Source organism: Lampris incognitus, chromosome 3 (genome assembly GCF_029633865.1).
Source record: "Lampris incognitus isolate fLamInc1 chromosome 3, fLamInc1.hap2, whole genome shotgun sequence".
Taxonomy (NCBI): Eukaryota; Metazoa; Chordata; class Actinopteri; order Lampriformes; family Lampridae; genus Lampris; species Lampris incognitus.
Window position 1 is genome coordinate 94,116,714 of NC_079213.1, and position 20,237 is coordinate 94,136,950.

The 20,237-nt window shown below is 44.8% G+C and overlaps 1 protein-coding gene across 1 annotated transcript in view; it reads left to right on the forward strand.

Moving 5' to 3' along the window:
* fbn2b (fibrillin 2b) overlaps nt 1–20,237 on the forward strand; it is a 109,371-nt gene that overhangs the window by 11,032 nt on the left and 78,102 nt on the right. Inside the window, 2 exon segments of the mRNA XM_056276303.1 lie at nt 3,235–3,317; nt 4,866–4,967. Coding sequence (XP_056132278.1) covers nt 3,235–3,317; nt 4,866–4,967 — 185 coding nt within the window.

A 20,237-nucleotide genomic window follows, 5' to 3' on the forward strand; every position in this document is an offset into this window, starting at 1 on the left:
ATCGTTACTTGATCAAATTGGTGTCTGAGTCTAGCAGGGCCAATGACTAGCATCTCGGTTTTATCCGAATTTAAAAGCAGAAAGTTAAGTGACATCCAAAGTTAAGTTAAGTGACATAGCAAAGTGGAGACTTGCTGCTACAAACTGCCCTGACCTTTGACCCCCGGAAATCCTGCATGTAAGATGGACCCGCGAGCTGTCTCATAACTGGCTGAGTTGGCACTTTCTGTCAGAGTCAGAGTAGACTCCTTGTGACCTCCTAAAAGGACTCATTCTGAACACTGGGGGTTGTTATAAGCGACTTGAAAACCTGAAAGTCTTTGAGAGAATGAGAAGTAATAGTTTTCTGAGTAGTTGTGACACTTTAAAATCTGTCAGTGTGGCTAGGGATTGTAATGCATATGTAAAAATATGCATTCACGCTGCTGGCCTCATGTTCTCATCAGTTCGCTTTCATTTCACAGTGTTGTTAACTTTGTGAATAAAAATGCTATAAGAACAAAGGTATTTGACTCCATTCATGTTTGAAAACTGTTGCTTTGTCTTGACTTATGAAACTCCCCTCGCCCACCTTCTGTAGTTGGGTTCAGACCATTCAGACTAAAATTGCCCTTTGTCTTCTGGTCTTCGTGTTTCCCCCTGGATGAGGTGGCAGCCATTTTCCTTTTATTACTATTAATGGCACTTAATGAGCGAGCCACGGGCCGGGAGGCAACTTCAAAGGCTGTGACCCGGTCATAGAAGAGTTAATCTCCTTTAGATTGAGCCGCAAAAACAGCAAGACATTTCAATATTGAGGAAAACCCCTGGGGCTTTAAACGCTCTCTCTCTTCTTTTTTTTTGTGGTCTATATTTTGCTCTCTTCTACTTCAGTTCTTCACAGCAACTCCTTTCTGTGATAGGAGACCAGGCGTAACCTGGAAGAAGGAAAGTCCAAGAGAGATTTGCCGACTGTGAGAGAGAGAGAGAGAGAGAGAGAGAGAGAGAGAGAGAGAGAGAGAGAGAGAAGGAATAACAAGCTAGAGCACCTCAGGGTCAGTCACCTAATCCCTCACATATTGACATCCCTCAGGACTCTACCAGTGGAAAATCTTCTGCCCTTTGCATTGCGATAGATCACAGAAGTCGGTTTCACCCCTCATTTAGTCGTGGAATGTTGATCTCTTGCTTTATTCATCTGAAAACTGTTCTTTATTTGGATCCTTCCACCTGTAATCTCTTTAGGGCTCAATGTTTTTGCCCCAGAAATGCACCCTCTCTCTCAGGGTGTGACCCCTATTTATTTCATGCCACTCCCCCCTTTGTTTCCATATCTGCTGCTCGGCTTTCTCCTCCTCCTCCCCCTATCCCCACCCCCTTTACTCATCTCCTCAACATGAACTTGTTTTCTTTTCCCTCCCGCCGATCCCCTTTTCCTTTCCCACCATCCTGTCTTCCCTCCTCCTCCTCACAAGTCACAAGTCACCCTTCGCACTCTGTTTCTAAAGTCAGCTTTCACGTTTGAGTCACTGTGAATTTCCCCAAAGCATCCCTCCGTTCTTTGTTCCGACTCCATTTCTTGTAATTTAATTGGTTTTTCGTCACTCTCCTCTGCTCCATCTTAACTTCACCATTCTTTCTGCTAAGCTTCCTTCTTACTTCCACCTTTCTTCATTGTCTGTCTACCTGTCTGTCTGTCTACCTGTCTGTCTGTCTTCCTGTCTGTCTCTCCTGTGCCATCTGGTAATGTGGTTGGATCTATGTGCTGCTCTCCATCCATCAGAGATCCAAAACCCAGCTGTCATCTCCCTGGTGACAGTCCAGGGGTTACCACGGTTACTGTCTTTGCGAGGAGGAAAGAAAGGTTATCTCATGTTTCACACAGGAAGAGCCCTAAAAGTTCATCTGGATTAGAATGTACTTGCTTTCTTGAGCTTGCAATCAGCCAATTCAAAGTGCTTCAAGAGTCACTCAGTTGGCTTTCGCTAGATTTCGGTCAACAACAAAAACCATTAGGTAATTGATTGGGTTAAAACAGGCTGAAATAATTTCTTGGGGGCAGAGATGGTCTAAACCAAAGAGACCTGATCCTTATTGTAAATGACTTTACCATGAGCATCTGGACAGAGCTTTACCCCTTGTTACCAGTCTGTGGTCCTTCCATCCTTAGTCATGCCTTCATAAAATGCAAACAGCCAACCACCAACATCGGCGGCCATAGTACTCCCCTCATTATATGCCTTGAAAGGTCACTAAGACTGTCATTAGTACAACCACATACTCAGGAGATATTGGAGTCATTTCAGCTTGTTAGAAAGCTTATGCAGCGTGTCAGGGTATTTCCCTTGACAATACACACACACACACACACACACACACACACACACACACTTTTCCTTGTATGGATTTAAGACCGTCATATTGGTGTATGCAAAAACTTTTAGACCAATCGTGTGCTTTGAAAATAACTCCTTATGAGTTATGTCCAAGTGCGTAAATATCACAAGCATTTCATATAGACTGAAGAAGTCTTCCCGTTAGCTTGCTGGCCAGCAACAGACCTTAACTTTAGTTCGTGTGTGTGTGTGTGTGTGTGTGTGTGTGTGTGTGTGTGTGTGTGTGTGTGTGTGTGTGTGTGTGTGTGTGTGTGTGTGTGTGTGTGTGTGTGTGTTGAGCGGAGCCAGTCGTCTATAGATGTGGTTTAGCCATTTCCTCATAGGGAAGGTTTGTGGCTAACCTGTCAGGCCAATCAAGCGCTCCCTAAGCTGTGATGACTCTTACATCTGTCGGGGGCGGGTGGGGGTGGGGGGGGGTCAAAGGTTCCTAGAGGCTCTCCACCGATGAGAATCAGACTTGATTAGGGAGTAATGATGGAAATGCTGGATATCTGCCAGAGAGCCTGAGAGCCAGGCACGGGTGTTAGGAGTAAGGAGGACTTTATATGTCCATCCCTGCAAAGATTAAAACATTCAGCCATGACTGAAAACAAACTGCTACTTTCCACGGTAGAGCAACCCCCCCACCCCCACCTTTCCTTCCCCTCCTCCCTTCTGGAAAATGCTCCTATCCATCATCAGAGGAAGTTTAGCATCAATGTCAGTCCTGTTTACATTGAAAGTGGAGGCCATACACGTCTTCAAGTGCTCAGAAAATAAGTCATAGCTGTGGGTATTTGCAAAAGGTTTTGGCTAAATGATTTTTGGGAGGTCTGGCTGAGTAGTGAGTTTGTTTGCTCTGTCTCTCTGACTTTGGCAGGCCCAATGTGTGCGGCTCTCGCTTTCATTCCTATTGCTGTCCTGGCTGGAAGACTCTCCCCGGGGGAAACCAGTGTATCGTCCGTAAGTATCTGCATATCAAATCCTCTCTAATGCATTATGTTAAAGGGCCACCATCTGCGTTTTGGGTTGTTCAAATGGAAACGCCCACTCAGCCGTTATCAAAAAGCGGTGACACAAGGGCATCCAGGTAGCATGGCGGTCTATTCTGTTGCCTACCAACATGGGGATCGCCAGTTCAAATCCCCGTGTTGCCTCTGGCTTAGTCGGGAATCCCTACAGACACAATTGGGCGTGGCTGTGGATGGGAAGCCGGATGTGGGTATGTGTCCTGGTCGCTGCACTAGCGCCTCCTTTGGTCGGTCGGGGCACCTATTTGGGGGGAAGGGGAACTGGGGGGAATAGCGTGATCCTCCCACGCGCTACGTCCCTCTGGTGAAACTCCTCACTGTCAGGTGAAAAGAAGCGGCTGATGACTCCACATGTATCGGAGGAGGCATGTGGTAGTCTGCAGCCCTCCCCGGATCAGTAGAGGGGGTGGAGCAGCGACCGGGACGGCTGGGAAGAGTGGGGTAATTGGCCGGATACAGTTGGGGAGAAAAAGGGGGAAATTAAAAAAAGAAAAAGCAGCGACATGGGTTAGCGCTGATGCCCCCCTCCCTAACCTCCCCACCATACACACACACACACAGTTGGCTGACAGTGTAAGCATGAAGAGTGATGAAAGTGTTAAAAAAAAGTGTAGAACCCTACGTCAGGTCACATGGGAAAAAGTTTTTAGAAGGACTTCGGAAATAGCAATTTGATGCTAAAACATATGTAATTTGACCAAAATTTGACTTTTTTTTGGATTTGAGTACATAGGGAGCACCACCAGGATGCCACTGAATAAATAAAAACCTCAGAAACACACAAAAATTGCCCCCCTTTTAAACACTAACCTTGTAGTCAAGACCACTCAACTCCAGGTCAAGTGTTCAGGTTCGCAAGATCGACTGCGAGTCAAGTCCAAGACTTAAAGGTGGTGAGTCCAACTCTAGACCACTGGGACCAAAACTTATGTAAAGACCTACACCAGAACAGCGCAAGTCCAACTAAACACCATGATTATAACTGTCATACTTTCATTCCACTGTAATATCTATTTAGGCTTTTGTTACCTTGGCCAAGGAAGGAACGTTTCAGTTGCCAGTTTTCCAAAGTGTCAGAGACATAAATCGATGATAATAATAAAGGAAACAAATTACATTAGATTGCATTTTACTGATCTCCTCTGGGGAAGTTTGATATTCAGTAAATTAAAGTCTTGTGCTTGACCGGTCTTGAAAAATTATCACAAGTCTATGCTGTCCAAGATTGAGTCAAGTTTGATTCATCTTGCTGTGAAGTAGGGGATGAGACCGAGAACTTTCAAATGTGGACTCAAGACCGAGTCCATACTCGATCACTGCAACCCTACATACAGTACAGCGTATATTATTACCATGACAAATAAAAGTAGGACAAACTTTGCTCATGTTATCATAGACTTTGGCCAAAGTCAAGGATGAGTAATTTCTTCACTGAATCAGCACATTTCAGATTCCTCTCCTCTCCTCTCTTCTCCTCTAGCCATCTGTAGGAACTCATGTGGTGAAGGCTTCTGCTCCAGACCCAACATGTGTACCTGCTCCAATGGCCAACTTTCCCCAAGCTGCGGAGCAGGAGCCGGAGGTCAGTATCAGTGGTGTATGACACAAAAAAAAAACAAAAAAACCCCAAACATCATATTTTAATAGTTTATCTTAATCTGATAGTGTTTCAGATTAAACTAATAGTTTAATCTGAAGCACTATCATCATTTGCTATGGCAACACAAACAGGGAGGTAAGGCAGATTGCTAGTTAGGCAGCCACATTGGGGGTATTTGTATTAGCTGTAGTGTAATGTTGCCAGGTCATGACAATATGAAGTTGATAAATTTGGGCAAATGATATGTTAAGTAATTGTCAAGATTCAGCACAAGCATAAGACTGCCTTATTAACAAAGCATCTTAAAAAGTCTTTGAAGGCCGCCCGGGTGGCGTAGCAGTCTATTCTGTTGCCTGCCAACACAGGGATCACCAGTTCGAATCCCCATGTTACCTCTGGCTTGGGCGGGCGTCCCTACAGACAAAATTGGCTGTGTCAGCGGGTGGGAAGCTGGATGGAGGTATGCGTCCGGGTTGCTGCACTAGCGCCTCCTCTGGTCGGTCGGGGCGCCTGTTCGGGGAGGAGGGGGAACTGGGGGGAATAGCATGATCCTCCCACACACTACATCCCCCTGGTGAAACTCCTTACTGTCAGGTGAAAAGAAGCGGCTGGCGACTCCACATGTATCAGAGGAGGCATGTGGTAGTCTGCAGCCCTCCCTGGGTCGGCAGAGGGGGTGGAGCAGTGACTGGGACGGCTTGGAAGAGTGGGTTAATTGGCCAAATAAATTGGTGAGAAAAGGGGGGGGGAAAAGTCCTTGCGAGTTTTATTGGACTGACCATTAACTTCAGCTCGTCATCATGCAAAGTCCAGTTAGGTGTCCAGACCTGCTGACAAAACAATACTCAAATGAGATTTTTCTGACTATTGTAACTGTCGGGCTATATCCCAACTTTGATATCCTCCATCTCTCTCTGTGGATCCAGCATTGTAGACAGTCCCTGGCATTTGTTAAACACTTCAGGTCACAAGGTTTGGCAGGATTAAAGGGGGTCTGGCTGCCCCACGTTGGTCCACTGGGTCTAGTTACAAACCACTCAGGATGTGGACTGGTGTGTGCAGCGAGCAGCGGGGAGTTTCACTGCACATGGGCAGTGTATGAAATCATGTTTGCTGTAGTGGGATTAATAGAGTGTGTGCAGTTAAGAGTATGGAGTTAAAATGCCCACTTGCTGTGGAAAACATTGTAGTTAAGCACTACTCTGGGAGTGTGGAAAGTTGTGTTAGATGTGTGTACCGGGTACTGTGTGGTGTGTTCAGCTTCACTGCATTAGTAGGCCAGAGACATCTCATCAGTCACGCCTGGCCCCAGCCCTGCTTTGTGCATAGTCTCACATTTTGTTATTAACACACACACACACACAATGAGGATCACTCGGCCAGCCTGACCTAATGATGTAAAACAGGATCCGGTCCACTCTGCAGTCCGGGTGACTCATGGAGATACAGAGAAAGAGGGGCCTTATATATAAATAAAATAGCTTCTGACCTTTTCCAAATATATGGCATATATAGACAAATCTCCAGCAGGCTCAGTTATTGTTTAACAGCAATAAAGCCGTGTCCTCTGTAGGGAGAGAGAAAAATATATATCTAGAGACGGGTCTAGAGATGGGGGGGGGGGGAATTCTCAAAGCTGGAGCTAAATGATATTTGCACACTGATTCTTAGTCTCCTCATCAGGGTTTACGGCAGAGCCGACTAACAAGTTGCAGGTTTTAAAGCAGAAGCAGGGGCCTCAGGTCCAGACACGGGTTCAGTTCCCCGTTTCCTTTTTTAGTCAAATACAGCTTCACTGTTCAACAGTGTTCAATTAGAAAACTGGAGAGATTTTTCCTGGAGGAACATTTTAGTGGTGTGTTAAAATCGGGCAAATCTCAGTGGAAGACCTTTATCTGCCTTCTCTGACAACTGAAATTAGGGTCAGAGGTCAATCCGGTTAACAACTCAGAAGATAAATAGGCATAGGTGGCTGTATGCCGATCAGCATAACAAACGTCGCAAAATGGCCAAGAATAACTGTGGCATTGACCTCCATTTGTAAAAGTTGTACGCACCTATGACTCACAGATAAACATTTTCTTTGAACATGTTAACCATACCATGTCTATGGGGCATTTTGCCCATATTTGGCCTAAACAAAATTGTGTTGCTCCCTTTGGCGTAATTCATACTCAATGTGAGCTATTTGTGATGGTCTTTAGTCCATTAGATATTTAGTTAAAGGCTTTGTTTTGATTTTAATTCCCAGAGTCCCATTCACTCCGCTTGGTATGCAACTCAAATTACTGACTGGAAAACCGCTTTTTTTTCACAACAGCATCCCTCTGCAGGGCTTTTAAGACCACGATGACCGAAAGGGAAACACTCCTGATGTTAGATTTTGTCTTCCCTAGTGTGCAACTCCCAAATGCTTCCTTTAGAGATGGTCCGCCATTTAACAGGATAATTCACTGCAGTTGGAAACAAATTTCATTCTAATTTCCTCTGCCCTAATTATATAGGCTACTTTTGGCACCCTGGTTCACCAGACTGAGTTATAGGTAACATTTTCTCATCTAGCATCTCGCCTAGAGGACGAGGTTTGAATAAATCACCAACGTTTTGGTTATTGCATTGTTTTATATCTTTTTTTTATATCTATAATCCACATGTCTGTGATTATTGCTATGCATCCACACAGATGGTTTTCAATGATGTATTTTTTATGACTTAGTGGAATTTGTTCTCTACGCCAGAGAACAACAGGCACATATGTTTTTGCTGATGCCCTGGTAGTGTTAGAGATTTACACTATTCTGAAAATTGCGAAAATAAATTCAGGTGTTGGGGTATTCCAAATGTAATGCCTGTTGTAATTCACATTAATTGATAGTCGAGGACATAGATTACCTCTCCCGGCAGTGTCCAGAAGCACACCGAGGCGTAGACTTTTCTTTACGTCACCCTTGTAATAAACCCATAGACAGTTCTGGGCAGAGCAGCTGTGCTGAGGATCATTCCGGGTCATCTTTAAAACCTCATCTTCTCATAACTGTAATTACCCAACGATTACCATGGACATTCCCTCCCACAAGGCCAGAAACAGCTGTCTTGAGACTGCCTGGCTTCCAGTGGCTGAAGGATCCAGGCACTAGTGAACCCTGGGAAACGAAGTCCCAAGAGGAGCCTCTTTAATAGAAGCCACTCACTTTTAACATAACATAATGTAACATAACATGACAGCGAGGTCTATGCAGACCTCACCGTCATGTTATGTTACATTAGGTATGAGGTATGTTTCCATAATGGAGGAAATTGGCTTAATTTACACAGAATTGATGATGCATGTGTGGTACAGCGTTAACTGCACTGAAAACATGGTACAGTACTGTGATTCATCTAGAATGGGGGAAAAGGCCTTTGCTTTTAACTTACAACCTGCCTTGACAGCCTGTCAGCCTTACATTTCCCTACATTGCACAACCATTCTGAAGCAACAGCTGACTTGTCACTGGTCCCTAAGGTGTGTGTAAATCAGGACAGGACACAACTATAAAGTTCCTCAGTGTTTCACCAGACACGCATGTATGCATCTGCACGCACATTCACACACACTCAATGTCCACAGACATGCACACACATATATTTAAATATATACACAAGCCCCGACTTCCTGTGTTTCCTAGCCTCTCGTAAAAAACACCCAGATGTGAACAGCTCACCGACAACGGTAACAGAATACAGAGGTGCATTGTGGGACTGTTAAGCTACACCCAGCCCCCTCATACGTGTCTGGAAGACTCAAATGGTCCATGTGCGCACGCGTACACACACACACACACACACACACACACACACACACACACACACACACACACGAAAACTTTCTTCCATTTTTTGCTATGCTCGTGTAGCTTCCCAGACATGGGTCATCGGGGCAAACCATCCCACTCCACCAGTGGGCAATGGAGTGCCATGGCAAGGGGTGTGGAGGGCAGTGTCAGCCAGTGAGATCACCCCCTTTAGTCTCTACATCCCAGAGTTTGCTACCTCCTCCTCTCACTTCTCCTCTGCCTGCGTCCCCTCTCCATTCCCTGGTACAGGGAGAACACATCACATGAGCTGAACTTTACCAAACTTGTACCTCCTCTGTCCCACCATCCCTCCATCGCTCCATCCTTCATCTCTCGATTCTTCATCTCTCTATCCTTCCCTCACAAGGGCAGAGAGTTCAGTGTCTGCAAAGTAAATGGGCAGAGAGACTGTTATTGCTGTGTCTGATGTCCCTCCAGTCTCAGCCCAGCTCTGTCTCCCCCCTCCATTGCTGACCTATTTAGAAACACTTTTTTAGGGGGGGCTTGTTGAAAAATGGATGAGTTTACCCAAACTGCCCTTGGCTTTGATGGAGTTTGCATTACAGCATGCTGGAACGGTTTCCTCCAACGGCTTGCTCCACTGCAATCAGTCACTCCCGTCATTCTTCACGTTTCACTTCTTCTTTTGTGAGCCAGAGCAGAGAGAAAGGGAAAGAATGTCAGAGAGAAAGAAATAGATGGAGGTGTAGTCACTTAATGGAGAGCTGTGAGTTAAGTATGGCCTAGTGTCCTGAACTAAGCTGAGTTAAAGTTGAAAACTGGAATCACACATGGTCTGAAAATTCATTTAGTTTAATTGTCAGTCTAAAAATATAAATTTCCTTAAAAGAGACAGCACTTACGCCAACCACAAGAGATGATTCTGTTGTAGTATGTTCAGCTTATATACTCCAGCCAGTAGGGGTTAGTACAAACATGTAAGAAGAGTATGGAGAGGGTAAGAGAGGAGAAGAAGTGTGTAAGAAGATGGCGTTATTTTAGTAAAGTTGTGTTCAACTTAAGCTCCGACTCTGTGCTTCATTTCTACTCCAGTACACAACATATTGTGGTGACGAGGATGGCAGCATAAACGATAACTGCCCCTGCTTAATTTTGCCGTACCCGAGCCAACCTTCACTTCCTTTTGAGCTGTGGAAGAAAATTTTCGGGGATTACTTGATCGTTAGCCATGCTGTGGGGGATGACTGGCCGGAGGCTAGAAAATGCGTTGTTTTGCTACAGTGCCTGGGAACCGAAGGGCAAAGAACATTCTACACTTTACGAGACACAGATCTAACTTTGAAACATGCTTTTATAGCATTGGAAAATCACTTTAAGCCAAGTTCACAGTCGTTGAACGACACAAAATTCTGACTACGAGCTCAAAGAGCGGATGATTCCATTAAGGAATTTATTGCTGCATTGCGTGATCTGAGTTTGCATTGTGACTGCAGATTTCGAGGGACCAGCTGGTTGAAAAGGAAACATCTGCGCGCGTACGAAAGACGCTTTTGCTGCAGCCCAATCTCACTCTGAAAGGTGCAGTACTTTTAGCTACACAGACTGAGAAAGCCATGCAACATGCACAAATGCTAGCTGCTGCTGCAAAAGATCACTCCAGCTAAGCAGAGATTCCATGCATCACCAAATGCTAGCGCGTGGCTCACATTCCAAGCAAAACTGCTACTGTTGTGGGTCAGAGTCACACATGGCCAGTGCTGCTAATTGTTCAGGTGCAAAGGCAAAACACAAGAACTGTGATAAGACGGAACACTTTGCACGAGTTCGCAGCTCAGCTAAAAAGTGCAAGAAGCATCCAGGTGGTGTGGTGGTCTATTCCGTTGCCTCCAGGCATGGGGATCCAGGTTCAAATCCCCGTGTTGCCTCCGGCTTGGTCAGGCGTCTCTACACACACAATTGGATGTGTCTGCGGGTGGGAAGCCGGATGTGGATATGTTTCCTGGTCACCGCACCAGCGCCCCCTCTGGTAGGTCAGGGCGCCAGTTCAGGGGTGAGGGGGAACTGGGGGAATAGCGTGATCTTCCCACATGCTATGGCCCCCTGGCAAAACTCCTCACTGTCAGGTTAAAGAAGTGGCTGGCGATTTTACATGTATCGGAGGAGGCATGTGGTGGTCTGCAGCCCTCCCCAGATTGGCAGAGGGGGTGGAGCAGCGACTGGGACAGCTTGGAAGAGTGGGGTAATTGGCCGGATACAATTAGGGAGAAAAAGGGGGTAAAAAAAAAAGAAAAAAAGCAAGCTGTGCCAAAGATTGCATATTCTTGAGCTAAACACTGGATTGATGAATGTTAAAATTAAAATGCATTGTGAAAATAGGGACCGAGAAAGTGTCACCCGTTGGTATTGAGCTGGTTGTGGACACAGGCTCATCAGTGTCAATACTACCAGAAAACCTCTACCGATGAAACTTTATCCCTTTGCCACTGAAGGTAAAGCTGGTTACTTATTCTAGAGCTGATTTGCCTGTACATGGATGCCTTCCAGTGCATGTCCAACACGATAAGAATACAACCAGTACATTCATCTATGTTGTTGAGCAAGGCACACCACTGCTCGGTATGGATCTGGTGTCTGCTCTCAATCTCCAGATTGCTGGAATTGCCGTGGTGTCCTCTTGAAAGATGGTGAAAATTTCAGTGGGGTGGCCGTTTCACACTCTGTACCGATCGTCGTGGTCTGACAATGCTACTAGCAGCAAAAGCAATGGGGCATGCTTGGATGCACATAGATAGCAAGATGGTTTGTACACTTGCTCTGTTTTAATTATGACCTTCAGTACAAACCAGGGTCTGAAAATTCAACAGCAGATTGTCTTTCACGCCTATTCTTGCCCTCCAGTGATGTTCCAGAGGCCATCACTGAACCTGAATTAGTAGCCCTCCTCACCTCTGAGCAGCGTGCAGTGTCAGTTTTCAAAAGAGTGTGCTGCCTGCCCTGAACTCTGCTTTACGCAGGCATCTGTAGGCCAGCTGGCCTAAAAAAATTTTTAAAAAAATGTCCCACCTGAGCTGGCTCCATACTTTCCTGTTAGAGATGAGCTCTAGAGATGATGTGCAAAATAACCTGGTTTACAGAGGCCCACACCATCTGCTGGTGCCCATATCCCTGCATGGCACCCTGGCATCACTGGCACATGAAGGCCACAAAGACATTGTTAGGACCAAGCAGTGCCTTTGTGATTTTTACTGGTGACCAGGAATGGACACTCTTGTCCAGTCAAAAAATCTCTGCTTGCCAGCTGTGCCAAAGTCATGACAAAAGTGCAAAAGCTCATTTTACTCCTCTCTAGCCTGCACCTCTCCCATCTGCACCATGAGAGAAACTGGGGCTGGGTATTGTAGGACCTTTTGAGTCTGGAAGCTGGGACTGTAGGTATGCCCTCAGCCTTGTTGACTGTTATAGCAAATGGCCTGAAATTGCTTTCACCAGTAATGTTGCTACAGCCACAGTCACCGCTTTCCTGTCCAGTGTATTTAGTAGGTTTGGAAATCCCTTAGAGCTGGTGACTGACTGGTGACAATTTACATCCTCTGCTTTCAATGACTGTCTTAAAGACAGGGGCATCAAGCACACCCATGTCTCCCTGTATTCTCCCCAAGCAAATGGTGCAGTAGAACAAATGAGTTGTGTTCTCAAGGACTGTGTGCAGACAGCCACCCTGGAAAGTAAGCCATGGAAAGCTTACGTCACAGATTTCTTGCTCCACTACGGCGCCATGTCACATGCCACCACTGGAATTGCACCAAGTGAACTTTTGTTCAATCGCAAGCTGAGGGCAAAACTGAACGTTACCTGCCAGAACATTGATGTGGAATGATGACTCAGTGTGCAACTGGGTGACTGCTCAGCAATGTAAGGTGAAAGTGTACACCGACACTAAGTGAGCAGCAAAAGTATTGACGCTAAAAGCGGAGAGAAATCATGCCAGTGAGGTTCCCCACTCGTGAAGAAAGATGCTTCCAAATTCAGTTCACCTCGAACCATGCTGGGAAGAAAAGGAAAGGACACCTACATCTTGGATGATGGCAAAATGTGGAATGCCTCCTGCCTTTCACTCTGCACTGGGCAAAGTAAAGCTGCAATGGACACATCAGCACCACAACATGAAGCGGCTCTGGTGACCGAAAGACCAGCCAGAGAGACAGCCACCAGTGTGGCTTAGGGACTTGTCAAGTAACATACACACACACACACAACTGTTATTGACTGAGTGAAAAAGATTTCTGAGGTGTTTATGTTTATTGTTTCCACAATGTCATGTAACATTACTTGGTAATAGAAAGAAGTACAACATGGAGGTTGTGTATTCATTGTACTGTAAAATGTTATGAGTGACATTACATTCAGAGGGACTAAGAAGAAAATGTTTTGCCTTTACACTGGTGAAATAGAAAGGCTGCTCATGCTACCTAGAGGTTCTCATTTTTCCCCAAAAGGGGAAATGTTGTATGTTCAGCATATACGTATACTCCAGCCAGTAGGGATCAGTACAAACATGTAAGAGTATGGAACAGGTAAGAGGAGAGAAGTGTGTAAGAAGATGGCATTTTTTAGTAAAGTTGTGTTACCTTTTTTGGGTTTTTTTTTTTTACCCCTTCCCCCCTCCAATTGTATCCGGCCAATTACCCCACTCTTCCAAGCTGTCTTGGTTGCTGCTCCACCCCCTCTGCCGATCCAGCGAGTGCTGCAGACTACCACATGCCTCCTTCGATACATGTGGAGTTGCCAGCCGCTTCTTTTCACCTGACAGTGAGGAGTTTTGCCAGGGGGACGCAGCACGTGGGAGGATCATGCTATTCCCCCCAGTCCCCCCCCCCCAAACAGGTGCCCCAACTGACCAGAGGAGGCGCTAGTGCAGCGACCAGGACACATATCCACCCACATCCGACTTCCCACCCGCGGATTGTGTCTGTAGAAATGCCTGACCAAGCCAGAGGTAACACGGGGATTCAAACCGGCGATCCCCGTTGTTGGTAGGCAACGGAATAGACAGCTACGCTACCCAGACGCCCGAAGTTGTGTTCACTTTAAGCTCCTACTTTGTGCTTAATTTCTACTCCAATACACAACAAATTCCGCTTGTTTTGAATTTTATACTTTTGTTCAAATTTTTCTAGTAAAAAGTCTTGAAGCAAGGCAGTTTTAGGCAGATCATTAGTTTGATACACTAGACTAATTGCACAAAAACAAGTATTGAGAAACTACAGAAACTACACTTGATCTAAGCAAATTATTGAAACCAATTGTTTTGAATTGGGAAAAAAGGAGACTTGTATTGCCCCACTATTAGATTTCCTTTTCCACTCATATTAAGAAAAATAGATTTTTAAGAAGAATATAACATGAGACAACTTGTGAAAATTTTATATTTGTGCAGTGCGCATTGTGCTGACAGAGGAGGAGAAGAAGAAGAAAGACAGAGAGAACACATTAGTACACTAACCCATAAACTCGCTGTACCCCAGAGTCCCAAAGTATTTACTGTAATTCATCACCATGTGTCATCAAGGAGACACTATCCAGGAAACAACGGCGGCCAAATCTGTACATAGAGTTTGCCAAGATTTGTCCCACACGTGAGAAAGTTAGTTTGAATTGCACCATCACATTAGGAAACAGAGAGATTTTGTTAGTCTCGCTAGACTTCATATTCATGAAGATATCTGCAGAAAAACTTGTTGACAGGTTAAATGCATTTAACCATACCACTGCTTTGCAATTGCTGAAATGCTACAGAGTCGATATCCTGTTCCACACTATTGCAATTTTATTCACTTAATTAAAGTCTATCCTGTTCGAGTTGCCAGTAAGCCAGACTTATGATAGAGTAGCATAATAATAGTGAATTACCTCTAAAGTACATACTCAGTCATCCATATTCATTCGGTCATAGTCACTTAGTTTGTCTACCAGTCATTATAAGTGGGTGGGTTACCACGGCTGAAATGCCTCCTGTTGGCTAGTATGCAAAACGTAGAAAGTCTGATTTGACAAGCTCACCTCCAGGAAGCTGAGTCACTTCCCCTCACCGGGATAGCCAGACGTGCCGGAAATGTCAAAGAGTATATGAGAGGAAACATAAGGGGGGTGGGGGGGTGATTAACGTCTGTAATTAAAGATGAAGATCATGGTCGATTCAGCAGTGGGAGAGATGGGGAAAGAGGAACATACCAAATTAAAGCTACAAGCAGCGATGAATGGGCCCTTGCACCTCATGCGCATCAGAGGGAGTGGCAACCGTGGTAATGCTAGTGGAGGGCGGTTGACACTGATCTGAATGTTCTCGATTATTGGGCTGTGTTTATGGGTAAAATATTATTAAATGTGTGCAGTACGTGGTGCTGGAGAGGACAAGTTGGAATTTGTGTAAACAATTGCTGAACTATGTCACTTAGGGTTCAGTTTCTGTTGCCTTAAGTGGTGTTATGAAGTGAAGCCTTCTTGTGTCCACTATGTGGTGCTAGAAAACACACACTAAGGTCGCTCCGATGGCTCACCTGGTGGAGTGCGTACCAGATGGGGCTGGGTCCTTACCGCAGTGGCCTTGGTTCGAATCTGGCCCAGGCCCTTTGCTGCATCTCATCCCCTCTCTCTCTCCTGCCTTTCCTGTACATCAAATAAAAGCTGAAAATGCCAAAATAATCTTAAAAAGTACACACTTGAAATTTCATGTAAATTAAAGGAAGTTTGTAACATAAGGCTTGACTTCCTGTTGCCAGTTGAAGATGCTATACAAGTATGTCATGAATGCAGCAATACGTTTATTGGAGGTTGCTTCACATGCATATGCGTTTCATGAATATCGGATGTTGCATGTAGGAGTTACATATCACTTCCTCTCTCTGCTCTATGGCAGTAGAGAACACCCACTAATTAAACGTCATGTTGCTGTTTATTATGTGTAGACCACACTATGTAAATTTCATTTAAATCAAATGATGTTTGTCACATAAGACTGACTTCCTGTTGCCAGTAGGTGGCACTATGACTATCACTCTTCACTTCCTACTGCCAGTGGGCAGTACTACACAAGTGTGTCATTAATGCAGTAATAAATTTAGTGGCGGTTGCCTGTCATGCATATGCATTTTCATGAATATCGGCTGTAGCATGGAGTTAAATGTCACTCCCTGTGTCAACGATGTGGCGCTACAGAACACCCACTAATTATACATTATTTACTGAATATCCTGTGCAGACTGCACCATGTAAATTTAATTTAAGTCGGATGATGTTTGTCACATAAGGCTGACTTCCTGTTGTCAGTAGATGGAGCTATGACTTAATATGGGAATGTAGATGTCTTGAGGCTTTGACTCTTATCCAGCTTGTGAAATTGGTGCCAGAATGGACAATGTAAAGTTAAGTTACAACGGCATCCTCTTTCATGGCGAAACATTCAAATATTCCACATCGCCACAGCAACATCATTCTATGAAAACACAAGAGCTTCGCAATTCAACATTGTGAAGGTCTTCGGATATCCCTGACCAAATTTGAGACGGATCTGGTTAACCTGCTAGGTAGAGATCATAAAAGTGCAGTGGCTGTAACTCAGTATTGACATGTAGATGTGTGCAGGCCTGGACTCTTATCAACTATGAGAGAGTTGGGGCAGATTGGACAATGTACATTTGAGTTACAACAACTTCCTTTTTCATGGTGAAACATGCAAATTGACCGGCACACCACATCAAGAGCATCCCACAAAAACACAAAATCTTTGCAATTTAGCATCACAAAGGCCTTTAGTTGTCACAGACCAAATTTAAAGCCACTCTGGTTAATTCTCTAGGAGAAGTTTGTTAAAGTACAATGCCCGGAAATTGCAAAAACTGCACAAAAATTGCACAGTAAATTCAAAATGGCTGACTTCCTGTTGGAATTAGGGTATAGCTCCAAGAGGCTTTTTTGTAAGTTTGGAGATGTTATATCTGCCTACTAAATTTTGTATATCTACGTTGATTTTAAAGATGGGGGCTTTGACTTTGAAAATTGTTAGGGGGCGCTATCGAGTCAATTTGCCACACCCAAGCCCAAGACCCATATCAGATATCAGTGGTGACCACTTCTGACCCATGTGCAAAGTTTTATGAGTTTTTGAGCACCCCTAGCACCTCAAAAATGCATTTGAATATGTAATAATAATAATAATAATAATTAATAACCCTACAAATACAATAGGGCCTTCGCACCACTCAGTACTCAGGCCCTAAACTGAGAGAAGGGAAAAGGGGAGGGGGGTGGAGGGGAGTAGGTAGAGATACCAAAAGAGATATAGCAAAATTAATGAAAGAGAAAATACAGTGCCCTAACTGCTAAACGTTGTCTGCGTCTCCTTACCTCTCATGTTGAGCGAGAGGCTGCATCAGCAGAATGCAGGGCGCCTGCCAGGAAGCCCCATTAGTCTTGTGAAAACTGTGTTCATGTGTTTGAAGCAGTCGGATTGGGTAATGTGCGCCGACCGCCAGGTGGTTCCTGCTTCATATCATACTACCCACACCACCACAGCATTTATGCACTCATGGACTTGATCATTATCAAAGGACCGTCTGTGTGTTTGTTTGTGTGTGTGTGTGTGGAGGGTGGGGGGGCGCCGCTGGAAACCAAAATGGATGCTGAATTTGTAGAGAGGCTGTGTGAAGAGGTCCGTCGCTACCCGCATCTCTACAATTCATTTTTAAAACAATATAAAGACAATCAAATGTGTACTGCGATTTCTGCCCTTTTCATTGCACCAAGTACAACAGACAAAGCAACTCTTCTTCTTCCATGTTTTTCACCATTTTGATTTGATTCGTAGTGCGCATGCACGGAAATGCGTTAGACGCTGCGGAATACATCAGACACTAATCTACTGCGCATGTGTGGAACGTTTCCCCCGAGCAGGCTCCAGAAAGTATAAACAGAACTACCATGCATCTGTGGTGTCTGCAGCTGTCAGTGGATGCATCTACCGAGAGCATATACGAGCCTTAATGCTCATGGTTCAAAGGGGTTGTACTTAGTCTCGTAATTAATCATAGGTGTATTTTGGGTGTAACATGAAATAAACCAATCAGAGTTTAATCTCCCATTTCCTTTAAAAAGCCAGGTCCGCGTGCACCTTGACGGATTGCTATTATAATAGCGGCTTCTCCTGGATTGCCACTTTGTCGTGGTGGAGAAGCTTGATGTACGAATGATCCCAAGAGCTATGCCATCCAGAGCTTGGCTCCTTGTAGGGTCACCCAAGGTGGATAGGTCAAGGGGGAGGTTCGAGATGAAGCGCAATCCAACAAAGACCTCAACAGCAGAACCGGTGGAAGATAATGCCAGTGAAGGTGGATGAAGGCTGCAACAGAGGGTGGTCCCCAATCATCTTGGTTCTCCATACTATTGGACTCTGGCCACCCCCTGCCAAGGACCGTGTGGTGGCTGCAGGCGCATCAGCCTCTCCACATAAAAAGCTGTCACGCACAGGCATCCTCCTGCAAGGATATCCACAAGGACCTAGAAGGAGGACAGTCGTACTCGACCCTGAGTGACTGCCCATGATTATAATAGCTCTTGCTCTTCTTACTGTTCTTCTTCTTGTTCTTCTTCTTGATCTTGAGCTTGTTCTTCTTCTTCTTTTGGCTGCTCCCGTTAGGGGCCGCCACAACAGATCATCCAGTTCCATCCCTTCAAGATAGTAAAATAGATATTACTATCTTAATAATGAGCCCTTAAAATAACAGTAAAGTACTGCACCTTTGACTTAAGACCAGGTTTTTGTTGATACCGCACCATCAAAACCCGGACTAACAGGCTGAGGAACAGCTTCTTCCCCAGAGCTGTAGCCTCCACCCCCCCCCCCCCCCCCGCACACACACACACCCGCCTATAGCTGCTGAGGACTAAGTGCTACTAAAGCCGCTGCAGTATGGACAACTATGTGCAATAATCCCATGCACTATTTTGAGCTTTAAAAGCCACTGCTATCTTTTATTGTCTCACTGTAATTTTTGCTACCTTACTTACTTTTGCTACCTCACTTGTTATACTAAATGTTGTTTGTACTTGTTTTTATCTTGTTTTTAATCATTAACCTTGTCTAGTGTTGCTGGTCTGAGAGTCACCAAACGAAATTTCGTTGTTTGCACACAATGACAATGAAGTATCTTATCTTACCTTATCTTGTTGGTCGCGCAATAGCTTTCTGCTACCTCAAGGTAGCAATGCACCCAACCACACCTCATTTTAAGACCATGGGCGCTCAAATGGGCGCTAGTACATTTGCTATTTCAACTACGTGGGCGCTGGAAAGGAAAATGACAACTGCGTCGGTCTGAAACTTGCGAAGCCACTTGCGCTGTGCTTTGCGCCACTTTGCACCAGATTTAAGACAGAGTCCCATGTTTCTTTACCTATCATCTGTTTCCCTTCCCTTTTCATTCTCTTTCTCTCTCTCTCTCTCTCTCTCTCTCTCCCCTCCCCAGCACATTCCTGTCTGACTGTAGCATACAGCTGGCTCAACTTATAGCCTACCCCCAGTCTGCTTGATTAGCTTTGGTTTTGTGCCCTGGAGGGTCTTTGAGTGCTGTCTGTTGATCTAAGCCCTCGGCAGAAACACCAGTGTTGTGCAAATACAAGTGAAGTGGGGATAAAAAGTGCTTTATGTGTTAAAGCATCAAGGCTTCTTTCAAGGCCCAGATGTCTGGAAGAGTGATCTTTAAATGTTACTTAAATGTGAACTGTCGAGCCGGCTTTGTGTTTCTTGCTCTTTCCCTCTTCATATTGAGGAGTGGTCCTTGGTATATATTAGTTGTGAACGTCTGAGCATTCCTGCTTAAACATAGCATAAAGCTGTATAGGATTTCATGTAAAGAACTAATTCTGGTGTTGGGGTTGCCCTGCTTCCCTTTCCAGTTCTCCAACTTTATGTTGGGGCAGAATGAAGACGTGTGTCCCAAAGATGCACGCACACCAAAAAACTCACTCAGGTGCAGACTCAAAGAAATCCAAATAGATCAGAGAAATAGGACTTGCACACTAAATAAATGCTTCAGCACAAATGTATTGCAGCATGATTAACATTTTGACCCAACAGTCTGATGAAGACTGTCTGGACCAGACAGTTCTCGTGAAGATTGTTTGGCCCAACCGTGCTGGAATAAATTTATCTTGTCGGATTTAATTTAGGGTGTGAGTCCTATTTCTCTGATCTACAATGAAGATTTATGGCATGTCACAGATGGCAGAGCCCCCAAACTATTGTGAGGTTTTACCCGTTGAATTCTGCGATAGAAGTTGTCTGCCAGTATCGACATTTTTATCGTTGCTTACTGTGATGTCATTTTTTTTTGGAGTAGCTTCAGATACTTCATATCCCAAAATATCTGTACAACCTAAGCTAGAAAGTTATGTAAGTCAA